This window comes from Argentina anserina, chromosome 3 (assembly GCF_933775445.1).
Source record: "Argentina anserina chromosome 3, drPotAnse1.1, whole genome shotgun sequence".
NCBI lineage: Eukaryota > Viridiplantae > Streptophyta > Magnoliopsida > Rosales > Rosaceae > Argentina > Argentina anserina.
The window spans coordinates 30,371,897-30,393,342 of NC_065874.1; the positions used below are offsets into that span (position 1 = coordinate 30,371,897).

At 44.0% G+C, this 21,446-nt stretch overlaps 2 protein-coding genes and 1 non-coding gene across 3 annotated transcripts; 1 reads left to right on the top strand and 2 right to left on the bottom strand.

Annotated features, from left to right (window-relative positions):
• Positions 1–4,097: 4,097 nt before the first annotated feature.
• Positions 4,098–4,391, bottom strand: LOC126787461 (uncharacterized). The gene has a single exon (XM_050513344.1). It carries the CDS (start codon positions 4,389–4,391, stop codon positions 4,098–4,100), a length of 294 nt encoding a protein of 97 aa, XP_050369301.1.
• Positions 4,392–17,670: 13,279 nt separating this feature from the next.
• Positions 17,671–19,759, top strand: LOC126788019 (cytochrome P450 86A1-like). Its single transcript, XM_050513969.1, has 2 exons — positions 17,671–18,256; positions 18,540–19,759. The coding sequence occupies exons 1-2, from the start codon at positions 17,671–17,673 to the stop codon at positions 19,514–19,516; spliced, it is 1,563 nt and encodes a 520-aa protein (XP_050369926.1). The 3' UTR covers positions 19,517–19,759.
• Positions 18,315–18,387, bottom strand: TRNAF-GAA (transfer RNA phenylalanine (anticodon GAA)). The gene has a single exon. It is a non-coding gene; the product is annotated as a tRNA-Phe (tRNA).
• Positions 19,760–21,446: the final 1,687 nt, after the last annotated feature.

Here is a 21,446-nt window from a genome sequence, read left to right on the forward strand (position 1 = left end):
ACTCGGCTCCCCCGCGGAGCCCTTGGTATCTTGGGGACATGGCGACACGTGTGAGCGCTTGGCGAACACAACGACAACGATCTTGAGGTGGCTCTGATACCATTTGTCACAGACCTAGCAGATTTCAGTAACTAAATGTTTCTTGGGTTCTTGAATTTCAGAGAGACTCACTTCAATTCCTACCTCAAAATCACAGATAAGGCTTTTTTTTGTGCCGTCCTCTGCTTTGAAGCAAAACAGAAGGAAGTTGCGAGGTGGGAATTGAGTGTTAAGGCTAAGACTTAGGTTTAAAAAAAATTAAAATGCTGATGTGGCGTGTCGGTCAACGTGTCGGACCGGGTCAAAAAGTCAACATTTTCCGACACGCTATGTGACGGTGTGTCGGACAGTGTCGGACACTCCGACACTTCAAAGGTTGAAGTGTGACAAACTTGTCAATCGAGAACTCAACTTGCGGTTAATCTTGATGCTCCAGTCCCGGGGCTTGGGCCCGAACACGACTCCTCCGCCGGGCCGGAGCGGCATCCGGGTGGATCCCTGCCGGGCGCGGCCGGTCTTCTTCTACGGGTAGCGCTTTCTCCCTCCGCCGCGGACCTCAGCGCGGGTGATCGTGGAGGCGGTGCCGCGGCGCTTGTTCTGGAAACTATGACATTAATGTGCTAATTGCCGCTTTAGAAGATAAGGGGAAGAATGTAGTTTGGCATGATCGTCGCAAGGGGGCAAATACAATTGATCTAGATGGGGCTGAAGATGCTTTGATGGGTATTCTGCTTAATGTTCCGGTTAAGAGATTTGCGGGGCTGTGGAAAAGTAGGCATTGGGTTACGTTGAGGAAGATTGATGGGATTTGGTATGATTTGGATAGTGATCTTGTTGTTCCTCAGGCTTTCGAAGACAGTGGAAGAGTTAGAGAGTTCTTGGATTACATCATTGGTCATGGTGGAGAGGTTTTGCTTATTATGAATAATGAACAGTGAGTTTGTCTCCCTTATTGTATCTTGTCTATAGAACATCCAAATGTGTGTACAGAGATGATGCCTGTTTCTATTTTCATATAGAATAAGCTCACATGAAAAGAAAATCTCACTTCTGAAGCTAAGAATAGGTTTTAGGGTTTGGCAAAGATGCTTGTTAGGGTTTTACAAAATCATAACAATGCTGCTAAATGGTAACATCTATGGTGATATTGAATTTCTCAGCTGTTATCGACACTGACCACTTTCTTGGTTGACATCTTCCTGAAATGCTAAAGCTTGCCTTCTGTGATTTGTATGAGTTTGGATTGTGGAACTTTTTGTGAACATAATTGAAAAATATCTTCTGTGTCATACTGTGGACTTGTATGAGTTGGTTTTAGCTTATTGATTCCAAGTTGGTTGATTGAAGATTTACCTAAACCTTGGAGGCATTTATTCATTCACTTTTAATAATTAAAAATTGAGGCATTTAGTTTGCTTCTCATAGTTTATGGACTAGTTAGCTTGTGCTGATTCATTCTGTGTAGAATCAGTGATTTTGCAGGTAGGTGGTTTGTTCACAGACCTACTTCTTTTTTGCATGATGAAAAATTAATATGTATGATATAATGCTTGTGTTGTTATACATTCTCTAGGTCCCTTCAATTTCTTTACTAGTACTTGATTCAAGGTCGTGTTAGCCTATTGATTAGTCTGGGGTAGATATCTGATTTGAGCTCCAATGTGTAAGCTCAAAGGTTCTAGTAGTCCTCTTCTATTTATTTACTCCTTTTACATTTCAATGGACAGTTTACTTTCGACGTCTAATAGTAAATCAAAGGGAACTTAAACTTATAGATCCCCTTAAAGAACAACTTGGAAAGCCAATGCCACTAACAGGATGCTGCCTAGTTTGTGTGCTTTTCCTACTTTTCTTACATCTTGATGATATCCTTTTTCACCTTTTACTTTGTCTTGATAAAAAGCACTCTGTGGATTTGTTTTCTTGGTTCTTTATTTACACTGGCCTTATATTGTTTCCCATTTGTTGGCTGGATAAAGAAAATGTTTTATTGGAGAGGAATGTATAGACTTGTGATACAACTTCAAAATTTCTTTCTGGAGTGGACGATAACCTCATTATCATGAAGATTTAGTAGTAGTCTTGAACTCGATTTGCAACTAATAGTTGAATACATATTTGAAGGTGGTATTGACAGATTCATAAGTGAAACATAGGAAACTAACACTATAAGGATTATATTATTTATATGCTACTGTCCATCATGTGATATTAGATGATTTAGATCTGAGTTCCTTGGCATGCATGACCATCTGCCTGTATATATGTTGCATACAACTGTCAGGTGAAAGTTTGTGGTTGGATGAGGTGCATATCTCTCTCTCTTTCTCTCTCTCTCTCTCATCCCCAAAACGACGCAACAGGTCATCCAATCATCGCCAACAATATACGACTGGTAGTTGTTGGAAGGGGAGAATTAGACATCCCTCCCACCCTTTGATATAGTGAATGTTTGTAGGCGTTAGTCTCATGCACAAATCTATTTTTACTGATTATTTGTGCAAGTTGGTGCCGTTTCAATTTCATTTCTTTTCAAATTTCACCCTCTCTGATTGTATTTTGTATTTTGTTGATTGGAAGGATCACATTATATGCTTGCTCTACGTGCAAGAAACTGCTTTCACAAGGACGGATTGGCAGCCAATTAGCTAAAGTTCATTTTTGGTTACTGCTTGAAATCTTTCTCACCTGTCCCAATCCTCCTTTTGGCATATCCTTTTGACCTTCTTCTGCCGTTGTGCTTTACATTAGCTATAAAAGTTTCTATGCTGCTATCTCTTTGTTCAATTCGATTTGTACATTCTATCTCTTGTTCTTTCAAGTTGCAATAAGACTATGGCAACAAGAGCTGGAACCCAGGTGAGCAACAGGTTTTATGTGAACAGGAAGACAATCCTCTTGTCCAAACAAGCTTCCAGCAAGAGATTTACCCAAAACACAAGGCTTGTCGACTTTAGGTTCAAGCTTTCTACATGGTCAGGATTCTTACCTATGAGGTTACTCAGACATTTTGCTGACAAGGTGGCGAAAACTGTATGCTTGGGTATGACATCTGCGGGGGCGAGACCTTCACGAAATGATTCTTCATCCAGACGATCAATGCCGTACGCAACTCCGGGAGATTCTCACATTGAAGAAGCAATGGAAGATTGCATTGAGTTCATCAACTCTTCTTCTACTTTTACTAGAGCAACTCCTATTGCAACACAGGTTTCTTCGTAAATTAATCTTTCAAACTCTTGGAAATCTTTTTCCAATTGTTGTTACTTTTACATGGACTACTAGTTATAGGAATGGAAGCTTGAAAGATGCCTTGCTTGTTGCATGTTTTGTATAGACGTTTCACTTAGTAGCCAAGTAGGAAATCTATGTATGCATATACCAGAGTGATGTGTTGTCCTAAAAGGTATAAATCACGTATTACTTGATGTAAAGCATATGGCTGATTTGTTTGTCATTGTTGAATCGTTTCATCTCTCGACAGAGAATTTGATAAGCCAATGTTTTTTTCTTCAATATATCGCTAAGTTTGAACAAATAGTTTTCTTCTCTAGCTTTTGGCTATATCAGTTCCTCATGTTATGAGATGAGCGTAATCTAAAACATGTAAAATCACATAAGGTAAGATTGGTGTGCTTCCTTCTTAAGAGTTCTCTACAATAAGGATCAGGTTTAGACAACAAACAAGGCTTGTGTCCTATAAAGACAGAGAAGCTCATTTTCCTTACAGACGTTTCTTACATTGCTAAACAGAACACACAGATTGGACTAATTGGAGTATATTTGTCTTTCTCCTTTTCTTCCTTAGTCCCATGATTACTATACAATCTCACAGTTCACAATTCATCTGGCATCAAATGACCTTGGAACATATCATATTAATTATTATGTATCAGATCATCAAAATGAATTATAATTAAGTTCCTTACATGTGGAACTTTGAAGAAGGATACACAGCTTAATGATCCAAAATGCTCAATGAGTAAATAAACCAAATATAGATACAGAGACTCAGAGAGTACTGCCTGAAACGCCCAGCTGAGAATGAAAACCAATCATTAATCTTCTTTAGCAAAAAGGCCTCCGAGGTTAAACCCACCTTTCTTCTTGGGCGGCACCATCACCGTGTTCTTTCTTCCGCCGGTGGTTCCACCACTCTTGTCCTCAACCTTCTTGAGTATGGGATCAACCTCGAGCAGCTGGTCATCCTTGCATATAACTCCTCCTAGCCACCCAATAAAACCCTTCTCTTCTTTGCTTCCTCCGGCACCCTTGGCTGCGGTTGCTGCGTACACTCTGGTGTTTACTCTGGTGGTTACCATGGGGGCAAAGACCATTGTAAAGGAAGCCATTTTTTAGGGTTAGTGATAGCCGAATCAAGCTAGCAGAGGAAAATGGTATGAAGAAATTAGAATAGTTGAAGTGAAATAAGAGGAGGGAGGGCAAGTGAGTAGGGATAATATACCAGTCCTACTGGCTGGTGTTGCTAAGAGAATGTCAGCCTTTGGATGGGTCTGTAGTTGAGTGCTTGGATTTGAATGGAAGTGTTAGTAGCACAAGCTCTCCACAAGTGTCTTATCCTCATTTTTTTCCCTCTAATTTTCTTTTGGTGTTGGTAAATTCTACAGAAGGAGGAGAACTATTTTGTAAGATGATGGCCATCGGCCTCATCCTTAGTGGGCATGGATGTGAGTTTGACACGTGGTGTGACCATAACCTGTGCAATTAGTCACCAAGTGGAGCTCAACTCGACCTTTCTTGGCTTGGTGCAAGAATTAGGACAGCTGCGTGTCCTTTTTGTATCAAGGGAGTTAGAGTATTGAAAAGATTTTTCTAACACGTATGAAATATTTTAATTATGCATTGTAAATTTCACGCATGTATTCTAATTGTAATAATAATTGTCAAATTCTGTCAATGTGTACTGCAAGTCTGTTCACTTTTGACGATAAAACCTCATTCATCTACTACTTTCTTAAGGTGTTTTATTTAACCATTAGAGTGATTATTTGAATTTAAAAAGTAATGACAATATCTCATTTAAATAAAACAAGGCCAGTCTTGTCACTACAATTGAATTTTTTTCTCATAAATTTCAAATTTCAATTGAAGAATAGAATTCGAAGCAACTAATATCTAGTGACAAAGCGTCCTAAATAAATATATACATCATCACAAAAATTCATGATAAATGATAATTTGAAGAGAAATAAAAGTTTAAGTTGTTGAGAATATAATTATTAAAAGTAAAAAAAAATTAAAAAACATAAAAAGAGATAATAGAATACTCAATCACAAAACGGGTTCCATATCTATCTCAATCATGTATTTTCTTTCTACTGCATAAATTTTATCCCTAGTCCAAGATCATCCTACATTATATTGATCAAGAAGTATTCACTATTCAGCTATCTAATAAGCTAGAAGGATACAACCCTAGTTGCTTTGTCCCCTAGTTCTTTGATTACATGACTCAAATTTTACCACAAATTAAAGGCAATTAGTGTTGCGGGTACAAAATTAGAGAGTCTTGTTCATGCAGCTTGTATTCAACCTCTGGTCTATTTAACCTGCACAAAAACCGGGGTTAAGGCCAAAGGCCAGCGGTGCACTGACCTATAACTCTTTGAAGCTTATGTTAGATTTTGGGGCGAGACTTAAGTTCGTAGATTAAGGACTTAAAAATACGTTACCATTTTTAGGAGGTTTTTGGTTGTTTTTATAGGCGCACTGGGGGGTGCTACATCATTTTCCCAATGTGGGATTGTGTGCCCGCATGGTGTACTTTTAATGCATTGTCGAGCTATTTTGGGTTGTGTTGGCGGCGGCGCCTGAGCTAGGGCGGTGTGGCCTACCCTGCTGGCTTAGTGCCTCGCCTTGTGGGGTTAACTTCGGCTGGCCAGGCGGCCGGAATGAGAGAGAATCCAGCCGAGAATTGCCTTGTCTAGGAGGAGGTGTTAACAAGTCCTCGATCAAGGAGATTTCATGGGTGGAGAGTTTAAATTACCATTACCGGCGGAATCCCGTGTTGGAGCAATCTAGGGCCTTAGCGCTAGGCCCGGAAGCTGACTAGCAGTCGGAGCATCCGTGGGCCCGAAGCAAATTGGCGAGCGTCCTAGGATCTCAGTGCTAGGCCCGCAGGCTGATTAGTAGTAAGAGCATCCGTGGATTTGGAGCAAATTGGCGAGCGACCTTCGATTTTAGTTCTAGGCCCGGAGGCTGACTAGCAATTGGAGCATCCGTGGGTCCAAATCAAATTGGCGAGCAACTTAGGATCTCAGTGCTACACCAGGAGGCTGACTAGCAATCTGAGCACCCGTGGATTCAGAGCAAATTGGCGACTGACCTAGGATCTCAGTGTTAGGACCGGAGGCTGACTAGCAGTCGGAGCATCTGTGGATCCGGAGAAAATTGGCGAGCGACCTAGGATCTCAGTGCTAGACCCGGAGGCTGACTAGCAATCAGAGCATCCGTGGATCCGGAGCATATTAACGAGTCCCCAAAGTCCCTAACTAATAAAGGTTTGGAGCTAAACATCTAAAGCATGCCACGAAAAGTGGCTAGCTTGTCGCAGTTTGTCTGATATTTATTGTGTTGGGCAAGTGGTAAACCCGTGAGAAGTGAGGCATTGGTGACGTTATCAGTCATTATTGTCTAGGGAACCGAGTAGGTGTTGAAACATTAGGGTTTATGAGGGTTGTGCGTGCACCCAACGCGTGAGTTTGTGAAATTGAGAGGTCGAGAGTTAGTGGGGCACATGGCGTTCATCAAGTGGTTTGGAACTGTTTGAATTCACAGCTCAGATAAATTTGGTGCCTATATATATATAGACATAGAAGATTAGTTCTCTCATTTGTATTGGAGAAGGATTTCTGGCGGAGAGAAAGAAATATAGAAAGGAAATCATATTGGAGTTGTTCCAAAGCTTGAGGATTCTGACATTTGCAACCGCAAAAATCAACAAAGTTCTTCGATTCCAACCATTCAAGGTATGGTCTCTTTCTGGGTTTGTGTATTTGTCCGAGCCGGAGTTTGGTGGCTATGGGCTAACTGTGTATATTAGGGGGGAGTTTAGAGCGATGAAAAAGACGACTGAAGTGTCTGGAAATAAGGGAGTTGAAGTATCGACTTCGACTGTCCTGGGTTTGAGCACGCCAGATCGGGTTTTACTTTGGGAGGTTGTAGTTCGGGGAGTTTGTCTCTGCTAAGTGATGCGGGGTCGGCAAATAACTCGTTGGGCCTTTTGGTGCATGTTATAGAAGATATGGCAGAAATGAGAGATACATAAGCCAAGGTGAGTGGAGCGGAGAATTAGTCCTACTTGGGTGATCAAGTGATCGACCTACCCAGGGTGTGTGCCACCCCGGAGGAGCTGGCGAAGATCCGGACTTTGTTCAAAGTGTCGGAGGAGATTATCTTGCGCTCGTTGGTGGAGGGAAAGATGGCACATGACCCGGCGCAGGGGTCTTACTACGTATCTGAGTTTTCTATGGCATGCGGACTGACGTTCCTGCTCCCCAACTACGTGGAATACATGTTGTCTTGCTTGAACGTGGTGCCAGGGCAAGTGACGCCGAACATCTGGAGGCAGCTGCTCAGGAGTGGCATGATTTTCAAGGTTCTTAGGCAACATATGCCATGTTGGCAAGATTTCTTGTCGTGTTGGATGGTCAAGTACAACGACAAGGTGGGGAGTGGGGGCTATGTGATGTTGATCTGGCGGATGCGGAAGTACTCGCCCTCGTGAACAACTACCCCAACTACACCCCAACCTAATGGCGGAATCGGGTGTTTGTCGTGGAGGGTCCATGGCAAACGGGAAAAACATGCTTTGAAGTTCCCAACAACTTCCAACCAATCTGTAAGTGTGTATCGGGGGAATTTCCCCGGGTTATAGTTTTGTTGAAATTTATTTCGTGGTTTTGACTTACATATGTCGGCTATTTAAAGTGTCCATGGTGACTAGCCTCACGCCGCCGTTGGAGAAGCGGTTGGCAAGGTGTATCCAAGGGTTTTCCACCACTGCCCAAAGTTCATACCGGCTGTGCTGGTTTGTGGTGTATGAGCACTACCGGATGGTTGTGATATCTGGTAAATTTTGTGCTTTGTTGACTCTTATTCGTTATGTCACAGTTGGCCTCGGCTAACCAATGGATTTCTTGTACCAAGTCGAGTGTGTATGACAATACCCTGGACAAGGAGGTTCTCCGGGCGCTGGAGTAGGAGGCCAGTGTGGTGCGGGCTGAAGATATTACTTCCCTGGGAAGAGTACCATGTGCTCCCGGCCAAGGTTGCTGCTTACTGGGGGTTACCCCCACCAGGGACCCGCTAAAAGTATCGGTTGAAGTGCATAGGGAAGAAGTGTTGGAGGTGGTGGAGCAGAACGAGGAGGCGAACCCGGTGGAGGAAAGGAGATGGAGTGGAGGTTTCAGAGCCGAACGAGGAGGCAGATCAACAAGAGGAAGAAAAGCGAGAAGAGGTCATCGTGAAAGACGTGGAGGATTTGAGGGATGTTGAGGCCTGGGAAGATGATGAGACCGCCGCGTCAGGGTCGAAAACTACATAGCCCACTCTAGTAGAGGATGTAGGTGTTCGGGTTGAGGAGACAGTGAAGCCGGTGCCAAACGTGTTGGAGCCAGTTCCACTCAGAGAGTTAATTGATGTGGAGAAAAACTCAGAGCGGGTGGATGCCAGTACGGCGGGACCATAACAAAGATTGAAGAGAGGTAAGGAAGTCATCACAACCGAGAGGGCCCATAAGAAGGCAAATAGAAGCTCTTATTCCAAAAGTGAGGAAACTTAAGCCTACATAACGACGGGGTTGTCCGAGATTGGCGAGTTAGAGACCCACTTGTGCCGGATGGTGGAGGATGCACCATATGTGCCAAGGGTCAACCATGCAGGATAGCGACGACCCGGTGGAGAACTTCCGGGAAAAAGAAAAGAAACTAGTGCGGGTGAGTGTGTTTCTCCTTCCATTGTAATACTTAATGTTTGTTTTCTAACTAATCGTGGTAGCAGGCTGTGTCCAGGATATACGGTGCCCAAGACTATTTGTTAGCCCATTACTAGAGGGAGGTAGCCGAGAAGAAGAAGGCTATCGCTGAGTACATCAAGGGGAACTAGCAGCTGGGCCGGACACTGACGGCAATGGGGGACCAAAAGGCTACTGACTCCATTCGGATTACCAAGGTGGAGGGGGATTGATGAGCTACGATGCGTAGCCAAGAAGAGTAGAGACTCACTATCCGTCAGTGACTCTAATGTGGCGCACCTGGGAGAGGAGCTGGCGAAGAAGGAAAAAGAGATGAGAGCAGTAGTGTGGCAGAGAACGAAAAACTACAGAAGTCGGAGGCCTCTCCACTATAGTGGGCGGATGAATGGTTGAAGAAGAAGGAGAGATTGAGCTGGCGGAGAAAAATAAGGCGGATACAGCCTAGCTGGAGAGGGACTATAAGGATAACGTGGAGGGAATGAAGTCTCGGTTGGAGCATGTCAAGGATGATGCGTTGCAGACCCGGTTGGGGGAGGAGCGGCAAAGCATGCAGATCAAATGGGACGCCTGGGAGGATGAATTTATTGGGAGACTGAAGGCGGAGAGGGAAGACTTCATGGCTGCATACTGAGAGTCCCCAGACTTTGAGCGGGAAAAGAAGAAAGCATTTGGTGAAGTATTGACCATCGAGCGCGACGAGTTTTAACAAATCGAAGTAGAGCTGTCCTTTGTTGACGCAACGAACGGACAACTTTACCTTGATGAGGTAGTAGCCCGGGTGGAGCAGGCGAGGAAGAAGAAGGCCCAGGATCGGGCATCAAGTTCCGTCTCAGGGTCTAGCCGGAACCGCCTGTGCGGATGCTCAGGAACGTCTCCCGGGATAGTGCCATGTCAACAGGGTGAGGTCATGGCCGCCCGCAAGCTGCGACACTGTCACCATCTGCAACAGCCGGAGCAGGGGGACGAGGGAAAGTTGTGGGTTCGCCTGTGCGGCTGGTGTTGGCGGCGGGGCGAAGAATTGGGCGAGATCGGGCCAAGGGTGTTTAGCTAGCTAGGGATGTAGTTGGAATTGGAGGGCAGCACTTATCTTTTTTTTTTGTTAATGTACATCAATTCTGGTTTGACTAGGCAATGCACAATCTGTTTGCTTACTTTGTCATTGTTATTGTTTTTGTTTTAGTCTCACAAATGCATTTCGAGTGGTGATTGATTTACCAGAGATTGAAATTGTTGTTGATGCGGATCCGAGACGAAGAATTAATGAACTTAGTGATAAGTTTGAAGAAAATAAACTTGGCGGACAAGGTTGTTGATAATGTTAATAATTGATTAAGTCTGTAAGACAAATAGTACAATGGTGATCACATTGGAGAAAATAAACTTGGAAAATAACAAAATTGGCATGTTTCCATCCAGATAATTCTTATTTGGGGAAGAAGAAGATGTGCTAGGCATTCCACGGATGGGGGAGGTCTCGGCCATCAATGTCCTAGAGACAAAACATGGCCGGCTCAGCACAACTAATGATCTCGTAAGAGCCTTCCCACTTGGGCTTGAGTCCCAACGGTTTAGGGATGATTGCTTTTATGGCCCAATCACCCGTGGCGAAGTTCCGTAGTAGTAATTTTTTATTGTAGTTCCTGGCGATGCGCTGCTTAATGTTTACGTTCCGGAGGTGTGCCTTCTCCCAGTGTTCTTAGAGAAAATCCATGTTAAGTTGTAGGCCGGCTATGTTTGTGTCCGGGTCATAGGTGGCGATTCCCTCTGTGAGAACCTCTTTCTCAACCAGGATCACCTCTTATGTTCCAAAGTCTATGAGAAATGTCGATTGTCCAGTTACCTCTGTGGGAGTAGTCTGGAGTGCCCATAGGACCTCAGAAAGTTTCTTGGCCCACAAACCCATGGCAAAGTCCAGTCGCTTTTTCAAATTCTGCTTGATAAGCTTGTTAATGGCTTCTACCTGACCGTTAGTTTGGGGATGTGTTGGGGAAGTGTACAAGTTGGTGGTGCCATTATCCCGAGCAAACTGGCAAAACTTTTCGTTGTCGAACTGCAGGCTATTATCCATGATAAATGTTGGGGGACACCGAAACGGCAATAGATGGAGCGCCATAGGAAAGTTATTACCTTGTATGTGGTGATCTTGGCCATAGGCTCGGCCTCAATCCACTTAGTGTGGTAGTCTACCGTGACGATGGCATACCAGAATTGCCCCAGGGAGGTTGGCAATTCCCCAATCAGATATAGTCTCGATTGTGTGAAAGGAACCGGGGAGACAATGATGGAGATTGAGACTGAGGGTTTGTTGTTAGAGTTGGCATATTGGTGACATTGCATGCATGAACCGACTGTAGACTTTGAATCTACCTACATGGTGGGCCAGTAATACCCGATCGGGAGTGCCTTGAAAGCTAGGTTCATTGCCTCGGCATGATTACCAGACGTGGCTATGCAGAGAAATCAATACCTAGCGACCCTGCACATGTGTTACACACTAAAGTTGGTGGAACGACGGTCCCCGCCAGTAGAGGCGGCCATCTTGGACCATATAGAGGGCGGCCTTGTGCCGCAAGCGTCTAACCTCATATTTATCCTCGGGCAAGGTCCCCTTTGTCAAATACTCAATGAAAGAGTTCATCCATGACGGTGGCGGAAACTGTTCAATTGCAAATATCTCAAAATAATACTTCGAAATATTGTGCTTGTCCAAGGTTTCAATATAGACGTTCGGAGGAATGGAGTTGGGCTCGGATGTGGCCAACCGTGCCAATGCATCCCTCCTGAAATTCTTGGCCCGAGGTATCTGGTTGAATTCGAAGTAGTCAAACTTCTGGAGCAATGTTCCGGCCAAATTTTAATAGGAGACAAGATGGGGATGGTTGGAGTGATATTCCCCCTGACATGGTTGACCACCTATTATGAGTCACTAAAAACGCGGACATTCACTACTCCAAGCTCGCAATACAGTTGGATTTCAGCAATCAGGGCCTCACACTCTACGGTATTGTTGCACACCTGAAAGCCAAACTTTAGGGTATACGGATACTCGTTTCCCTCCAGATATGTGATAATAATACCGGCGTCACTGGATGTTTTGTTAGCGAAACTATCAACGTAATGATTCCAAGTGGACGCCGAACTAGTGGCCGCGGGGTTGGTCTTTACCGGGGCCCCCTCTGGTGGAATAAACTCAACTATGAAATTAGCTGTTGCCTGACCCTTTAGTGTCGTTCAAGACTTAAAATGGATGTCAAACTCCCCAAGTTCGATGACTTATTTCACCAATCGCCCTGAAGTCTCTAGTTTCTCGAGGACTTACTGGAGTGGCTGATTTGTTAACACGTGGACAGTGTAGGCCTGGAAATATTGACGGAGGCGTCACGCACGATGATCAAGGCCAGGGTGAATTTCTAGATTTCTGGATATCTGGTCTCAGCGTCGTTCAAACCCTTGCCGCTATAATATATTGGGAGCTCTTTGATGTCCTCCCAACGGACTAGGGCGGAGCTCACCGCTATTTGGGAGACTGCTAAATATAGGAAAAAAATTTCACTAGGTTCCGGAATGGAGATTGCTGGGACAAAGGCAAGATATGCCTTTAGATGGAGGAAAGCTTATTCATGTTATGGGCCCCAAGTTATTTTCTATCAGTGCTGAGTTTGGAGAATCCGAAAAAAATGGGCACACTTGTCTGTGAGGCGAGAAACAGTGAGACATTGGACCTCGTTTCAAGTCTTTGGAGGTGCCATGTTTAATATAGCTTGGACTTTTTTCGAATTGGCCTAAATATCTCGTTCACTGACCATGAACCCCATGAATTCCCCCCCCCCCCCAGCCACACCTAAAATGCACTTAGCGGGATTCAAACGCATGTCGTGGTGGAGAAGTATGGAGAAAATATTACCCAGATTGCCGATATGTCTGGCGGCAATTTTTTTTTATCACCATGTCGTCCACATAAACCTCCATGGTCCGGCCAATCTCTTGTTCGAACATCCGGGTCACTCCCCTCTGTACGTACATTGCCCCAACATCTTTCAGTCTGAAAAACATGACCTGGTAGCAATATAAAACCTTATCTTTGACAAAGGCAATATGTTCTTGGTCGTCCAGGTGAATTTTGATTTGATTATAGCCGGAGTAGGCATCCAAAAATCATAAAAGATTGTATCCAGCTGTGGCATTGACCAGTTGGTCTATCTAGGGGAGGGGGAAGTTGTCAATTAGGCACCTGATTCAAATTTTAGTTTACACACATCTGTTATGACCCATTTAACTTTTTGACCATCATGACATTAGAGACCCAGGTTGGGTAGAGAACTTCTCGGATAAACTCAATATCCTGGAGTCATTGAACTTCTGCCAGAATGGCCTGATATTTCTCTTGGGTGAAAACCCAGCGATTCTGGCGGACTAGTTTTGAACCTTAGAGAGTATTGATCTTGTGGGAGATGAAGTCGGTCGAAATTCCAGGCATATCGACATATGATCAGGCGAAAACATGTTGGTGTTCCCGGAGATACACTACGAGTCGGTCCCGGAGGTCGGGTGTTAACCTGGTTCTAATCCAGACCTTTCTATCTGGGTGTGCATCAGAGAAGCATTCCATCTCTTCCACCGAAGCCGAGCGAGCCCGTAGTGGGTACTTGTTGAGATTCTTAGTCCCTGTTTGAAAGGTTCCTCTGTTCAGGGATCATCCCTGGGATCGTGTATGAGATCGATCAGAGCCACTGTCATCATTTCCTGGTGGCCATGTTCGGCGGTAATGAGATCTAGGTAGTTTGGAGCGTGTCCAATTGTATCCCTGGCGATCGTCAAAATTCCACCCGGGGTGGGTACATTCAACAGGAGCATGTGCCTGGCAATGATGCACTGGTGTCCCCATAAGACATTTGGGCCCAAGATGTTGTTGTAGGAAAGGGGACATTCGACAATAAGGAACCGTGGTCCGATTTCCCAACTAGAGAACTAGACTGTATCCCAAGTAGCTGGGGCAGCCTTGCCCCTTGGCGGAGCTTGAAGAGCTCAAAGGTCTGCTGGCGCTTTGTCAGTCTATGAGGTGGTGGTCGGAGGTCACCGCCCCACATAATCAGAATCTCTCTGTAAACCTAGATCGCATTGGCGTTAGTCCCCAGGGTCTTGAATTGTTCCAATCTCCCAAACTGGACTAATTCATTGATAACGCTTTTAAGGGCATAACATACGTCTGTGTCATATCATGTATCTATGTGGTAGGCGCAATATTTCCAATGACGGAACGGGCCGACCACTTGGCATATTTTTGGCTCTGGGGCAGTGGTATGAGATCCTTGTGGCGCTCATATATCTCTGCATAGGACATGGTGAGATTCTCGAAGACTTCATTTCGAGCTGGGTTCGCTTTTTGCCTTGCCAAGGATTTACGGTCTCTCACCGAGTATGGGTCAGCACGGCCCCGATTATCCCACAGGTCCCGGTTATCATGACCCCTGTCGCGGTGCCTATCTCCTTCCCGGGTGGCCTGTCGGTGCGAGTCTCAGGAGTCATTTTTTGTCTCGGGTGGACTGTTGCCCATGTCTCTGGCTCGAGCAAACTGGATAGCTAGCCTGTGAGGGAGAGCCCAAGACATTGGGATTCCCACATATGTGGTACTCAACTTAAGCCCACCGAGTGCCCGTTTCCATCAACGCTCCATAGGAGGATGAAGGATTCTAATTGATCTTCAGAAGGAACATCCCCAAGTGGATTGCTCGACGGAAAGCCGCTTCTGCAATGGCGTAATCCAGGTCTTGGCACTGTGTCGTGGCAGTTTTCTATCTGGACACAATCCTGAAGGCATTTATTATTCCGCTACTGGATTTTGAAAAAGGAGTTGGAGGAATGGTTTGGTCTGGAGGATAAACTGATTAAAGAACTTCTTCGTGAGTTGCTCAAAGTTTTCCACTGAATTATGCGGGAAATTCATGAATCAACTCAAGGCCTCATCCGGGAGTCTCCTGAAAGGCATGGCAAGCCATGTCATCGGTGTACCGGATACACACCAAGGTAGATTAGAAATTTTCCAAGTGAGTCTCGAGCATCCATTATACTTGGTGATCTTGAGAAGTTTGCCCCCGGCAGGCCGGCACTCGGCCTGCACCTGCAGGGTAAAGGGCCCCGCGCGACCGCCATATCCCCCATGCAACGGTCGTGGCATGCTCCGAGTCTCAATTCTGTCCACCCTAGCGGCCAAGTTGTTCAGCGTCTCGCTTACCTGCAAGAGTAGTAAGGTTTGGATATCCGGTGAGGGTGGGACCTCGATCCGAGAGTTTGATCGGAGCTCTGATTGCTCTCATGGTTTCTGGAGCCTGATCCGCCTATGAGTTGTGGCGCAGGGGCAGCCCCGGTGAACAGCGGTTAGGAGATAAATACTCTTGGTTGGGTCTGTCCCAGTCGTAGATGTGCCTCGGGAGTGGCTAGCGTGCCCGAAATTTATATGGTTGGAGTGAGGAATCGCTAGTGGGCTGCCTCCAATGCCACATCTGCCCCCATGTGATTCTTCAATGTGGCCCGGAGAAGCTGTTGTTCTTTCTCGAGCTCCGTTATCCGTGCCAAAGCGGCCCAGGAGTTTTGTTGTTCTTCATCTCCTTCAGCCCAGAGGCTTTGGATATCCCGGAGAGCCGCTTCTAGCACTGCGGAGGGATCAGTGAAAGAGACCCGAGACGGTTTCCCGGTGTCGTTTGTTTGGTTGAACAAGTCACCAGTTTCATCATCGTTGTTCTGAGGGGACCAGTCAGCCTCATTCTCGTTTATGAGGACTCTTTTTCTAGTGCCAACTGTTGCGGGTACAAAATCCGGGGGTCTTGTTCACGCAGCTTGTATTCAACCTCTGTTTCGTTTAACTTGCACAAAAATCAGAATCAAGGTTAAGGGTTAGCGGTGCACCGGTTTATGACTCTCTAAAGCTTAAGTTAGATTCCGGGACAAGATTTAACTTCGTAAGTTAAGAACTTAGGAATACATTGCCTTTTTAGAGGATTCTGGTTGCTTTTATAGGCACATTGGGAGAAATGCTGCTTTCTTTTCCCGATGTGGGAGAGCGTGCCCGCATGGTGTACTTTTACTGCCTTGGCGAGTTATTTTGGGCTATGTTGCTGCGCCTGAGCTACGGCGACGTGGCCTGCCCAGCTGGCTCAGTGCCTCGCTTTGCTAGTCTGGTGGCCGGAATGAGAGGGAATCCAACCGAGAATTGCCCTGTCTAAAGGGAGGTGTTAACAATTAGAAAACGTGAGGTTAAACAGGATTTTGGACAACTATATATTCGACTAACACGCACCAATGGGTTGGTGTTTAACAACATATTATTACCATAAGAAATGGAAAAAGGAGTTGGTACAAATCCTCCATTTCTTCTATCACAAGTCTTCTCTTCTAAGAATCGTTCCCATTGAAAAAGAGTCAATTCAGCCTCTTCGATTGAAGCTTGTTCTTTATATAGAAATGTCTTTCCAGGTCTCTTGAACAAAGCCATTTTCCCAAATTGGGTAAACAATCTGTACCTACTCGAATAGGGTAACTTAGTATTTATAGTATCGAAGATATGTTGATAGGCTAAACCTGAAAAAAAAAATGCTAAGAAACCTAAACACTTTTGTGCACATATGTTGATAAGGATCAAAGAAAAAAATTTACAGAAAGATATATAGAATCAAAATAAAGAGGAATGTACATGAAGACATGATTGATGAGACTTAAAATGTACACGCAAAACGCAGGCATGCTTCTTTTCTGGTCATAACAACCATAGAAAAATTGGATGTATGATTCTTGCAAGTCTGTTGCTTTGAGACCTGCATATATAGTTAAATCTACTCAACAAGGCCGGATTATTAGTTTCGCTTTCCTGAAACGATGTAGTTAAGATTCATTAGCGCGTACGTAATAGGACATATTTTTCACATTGAGATAACGCTTTTAGTAAACTTTTACGTTAGAGATGTTTCTTCATCTTCTTCTTTCTTCTTCTGTTTTTGTATTGATAAATTACGTCACCCAATAGGCCAATATATCTGGAAGCAAGATTAACATATAGTAAAGCCAAGTAAAATGTTCAGTTTGAACTTTGAACTTTGAACGATACAAAACCCTAAACATTCTTAGAACCTGAAACATACACGATTTTATATAACATCATAGATTTCGTTTATACTACTGTAACTGATTTACCATACATGTGCCATGCATTTACATTACATTCATTCATTTTGAAATCGATGGATGGTGAACTTAACAAGCCCTAAAAGATACTATTCCGTGGCACTGCTTATAGGCTAGCTGCCACAGTGCGACCAAATGAAGAATGAGAGAGAGTTGAAAACTCTACCTACAAGTAACAACAATATTAATATCTTCCACTCTAGCTCTTAGATTAATCACTCCCCAAGTCACCAAAGCAAAGTTCCATCCACCTAATTTAGAAATGCAAAACCACACAGTAAAATTGAATTTCCGCCGAAGGTTTTCGTGTATGTACTTCCAGATACAGATTCTTATCAACTTATCAGCGACATGAATGAGCTAAGATTCCCAACAACTCCTCCTACAACTTTGTCAAGCTTTATATACATATATGTATCATCTTTCTATATAATCGTGATCAGTAATTGAACCACTTAGAGATGGAAACCCTGACCCTCTTCTTCACCTTAGCAGCTGCTAGCTCTGTATATTTCTTCTGGTTCTATCTCCTAGCCAGAAAGCTCACTGGCCCGAAATTATGGCCCCTCGTCGGCAGCCTTCCTGCTCTCTTCACAAACCGCAACCGAATCCATGACTGGATCACCAGCAACCTACGCGCCACCGGTGGCTCGTCCACGTACCAGACATGCACCATCGCCCTCCCTTTCTTGGCTCGCAAGCAAGGACTGTTCACTGTGACATGTCACCCGAAGAACATCGAGCACATTTTAAAGACGAGGTTCGACAATTATCCGAAAGGACCGTCGTGGCAGGCGGCGTTTCATGATCTTTTGGGGGAGGGGATATTTAACAGTGATGGTGAAACGTGGCTGATACAGAGGAAGACGGCGGCGCTGGAGTTTACGACGAGGACGCTGAGGCAGGCCATGGCGAGATGGGTTAATAGAACTATCCGGAATCGCCTTTGGTGCATTTTGGACAAAGCTTCCAAGGATCATATTGCGGTGGACTTGCAGGACCTGCTGCTCCGATTGACATTCGACAACATTTGTGGACTCACTTTCGGTAAGATGTTAAAAATAAATAAAAATGGTATTCAAAACAAACAAACAAAACAATTTTGTGCGGTGAAGGTGGATCGAACACCTGACCTTCAGATCTTCAGTCTGACGTTCTCCCAACTGAGCTACCCCCGCTTGTTGTTATGTGTTAATGTTTTATATATGACTTCTGAAGGAGTCAAACGGTTAAGCTCGTATGTTTTATATATGCCGATCCCCTATCCTGCATGCATGGATTACTAGTACTATCTTACCTTATTCTGATAGTTATATTTATTTTCCGACAGGCAAAGATCCAGAAACACTGTCGCCGGACTTACCCAACAACCCATTTTCCAAGGCCTTCGACAACGCCACAGAAGCCACACTCCAACGTCTCCTCTACCCATCATTCCTATGGAAACTCCAAAACGCCTTCGACCTCGGAGCCGAGAAACAACTAAAGAGGAGCCTCGCAATCGTCGGAAACTACATGGACGAGGCCGTCGCCGCCCGCAAAGTTCGCCCCTCCGACGACCTGATCTCCCGCTTCATGAACAAACTCGACGTCGACGGCAACCCTTTCCCCAGCTCCGTACTCCAGCACATCGCCCTCAACTTCGTCCTCGCCGGCCGCGACACGTCGTCAGTGGCGCTCAGCTGGTTCTTCTGGCTCGTTATGAACAACCCCGAAATCGAGGACAAGATAATCTGTGAGATCACCACTGTTCTGAGAGAGACACGTGGCAGCGACCAGAAGCTTTGGGTGGAGGAGCCGTTGGTGTTCGACGAGGCGGATAAGTTGATTTACCTAAAAGCGGCGCTGACCGAGACTCTAAGGCTATACCCGTCCGTACCGTTGGATTTCAAGTACGTTGTCAACAACGACGTGTTGCCGGATGGGACGTTCGTGCCGTCCGGCTCGACCGTGACTTACTCGATATATTCTGTGGGGAGGATGAAGACTATTTGGGGAGAAGACTGCATGGAGTTCAAACCGGAAAGGTGGCTGTCGTCGGACGGGAACCGGTTCGAACCGCCAAAGGATGGTTACAAGTTCGTGGCTTTTAACGGGGGGCCGAGGACTTGTTTGGGAAAGGACCTTGCTTACCTGCAAATGAAGTCGGTGGCCTCCGCGGTGCTTCTTCGGTACCGCCTCTCGCCGGTTCCCGGCCACCGGGTGGTGCAGAAGATGTCCCTCACTCTCTTCATGAAGTACGGGCTCAAGGTGTACTTGCAACCCCGCAAGCTCGACGGACCGGGTCTAATTGCTTCGTCAGCATAGGGGATTGATTTGAAAGTGACTAATTTCCTCAAAGTCTTTGTCATATAAATTTCTTTTTTACTTTTGTATACGTTTTGATTTTGTTGTTTGTTTTTGGGTGGGAAAGGTGGAATGAGGTTGAGGAAACTTTGCTCGTCTAAATTGGGGAAGATTGATGTCCTTGTCATGTTAGTGTATTCCGTACCAGTTTATGGTATGGTTTTTATGTATATTTACTTATCAATAAGACTTGAATGTGTACAGGCAAATGCACTCTCAATTGAATTTCTATATGGAAAATGATCGTTGACCTTCAATTTTAGGCCTCAAAAAATATGATAGTAGTTGAATTAAGAACTTGATATTTAAGGATATAGTGTGTTTATGTGACAATGCGCATGATACGTAAAATTAAGGCATTTGAGGCCAATGGTAAGGTCTTTTCACAGATGGACAATAAAACGGTAAGAAATCGCTGTTGAAATCCACTCCAACTCATAGATCAAATCGACGTAGAGCATACGTGATTCACAGTTCTTTACAAGGTCCAATAAAAGAAGTGATTCTATGGATGATAGGTTGAAGATGATGAAGGAATTAAATCCTATAGAGCCTTCTTCATTTATGAAATCGATTCATGGGTTTCATTTTTCTTGTTGTTTATGGTTATGTGTTAACTTTGTATATATCGAGATTACCTTGCAAAGTAATTTTATTTGCAGCCAATTCTTTGTTGCAATTGATTTGATTTCTTTGGACAGCCGGGTGTGTGAGAATCCTCATGGGTTGATCAAGAAGTATGGACTGATGTGCTGCAGGTAGTGCTTCCGCAGCAATGCTAAGGAAATTGGCTTCATCAAGGTAAATTCTCTCTCGCCATAACAAAAGTTGGATCGCAAGGACCTTCTTAGTTATTTGGCTTTTGTTTGAAACCTGTTTTCTTTGGATTTGGATGATTGGAGCTGGATTTGAGCGGAAGAATGGTATAATAGCAGATGGATTCAGATGATGAGGAGGCAAGGGGAAATGAGAGAAGAAGAATTGGAGGAAAAATGAAGAAGATAGAGATTGAGAAGAATTTAATATTTATTTTTATATGAATAATGGGTTTTCCATGTCAGCGGTTAAATTTCAAATTTGACAAAAATAAATAACCACCCCGTTGGAGTTGTTCTAAGCCTAAAAAGGCACTATAACACTGCTCTTACTTAATTCAGCTATGTTTTAAAACAGAATGAGAAGAGTAGAAATTGAATCAAATCATGTCACGGCAATAAGCAACAACAATATGGTTTGTTAACACATAACTCATTAAGGTACAAATGAAGATGAAAGTGTGACTAGAACATAAACATTACTCATTTTCAATTATGGACAACTAAAAGTGTGTAATAAATATTTTAATTCTTGAGCTGATGCTTCAAGATTCAAATTCTTATGATGTACTGAATCAGACGGTGGATAGAGAGTGTCTTGAAATGCATGTTGGGTCTGTGGGGTGTATGGACGGTAAATTAGGGGCATTGCACGAATGCAGCGTTGAACCAAAGAATTTTCCCATAAACAATGCATGGTTTGCTATTTTGCTGACCCTTATTTTCATTTCTTTTGAATTCATATATGAAAAATGTTTTAGCACCACAATATGACATCAGATTTAGAGTCATAATCTTGTTCGGCATGCATCATCAGTAGTTAAAATAATTACAAAATTTCTTTTTTAAATGAAAATTCAATCATATCTCTATTAATCTAACGGCTCTAAATTATTATAAAAATATATATTTATGAATATTTTTTTTAACATTTATTTTTTCATCAAGATAATGTTTTTAAAATGTAAGAAAAGATTTTGATATTTATGAAAATATGTGAAATATATATATATATATATATATATACCACCTCCCCCCAACTTGCATTTTATTAGGAACCTTTTAAACAAATGAAT

Bases quoted from the DNA above. Each gene is read 5' to 3' on its own strand.
- LOC126788019 (XM_050513969.1), top strand. From the start codon at position 17,671: ATGGAAACCCTGACCCTCTTCTTCACCTTAGCAGCTGCTAGCTCTGTA. The intron at 18,257-18,539 runs GTAAGATGTTAA...ATTTTCCGACAG, and splicing joins CATTTGTGGACTCACTTTCG to GCAAAGATCCAGAAACACTG.
- LOC126787461 (XM_050513344.1), bottom strand. From the start codon at position 4,391: ATGGCTTCCTTTACAATGGTCTTTGCCCCCATGGTAACCACCAGAGTA.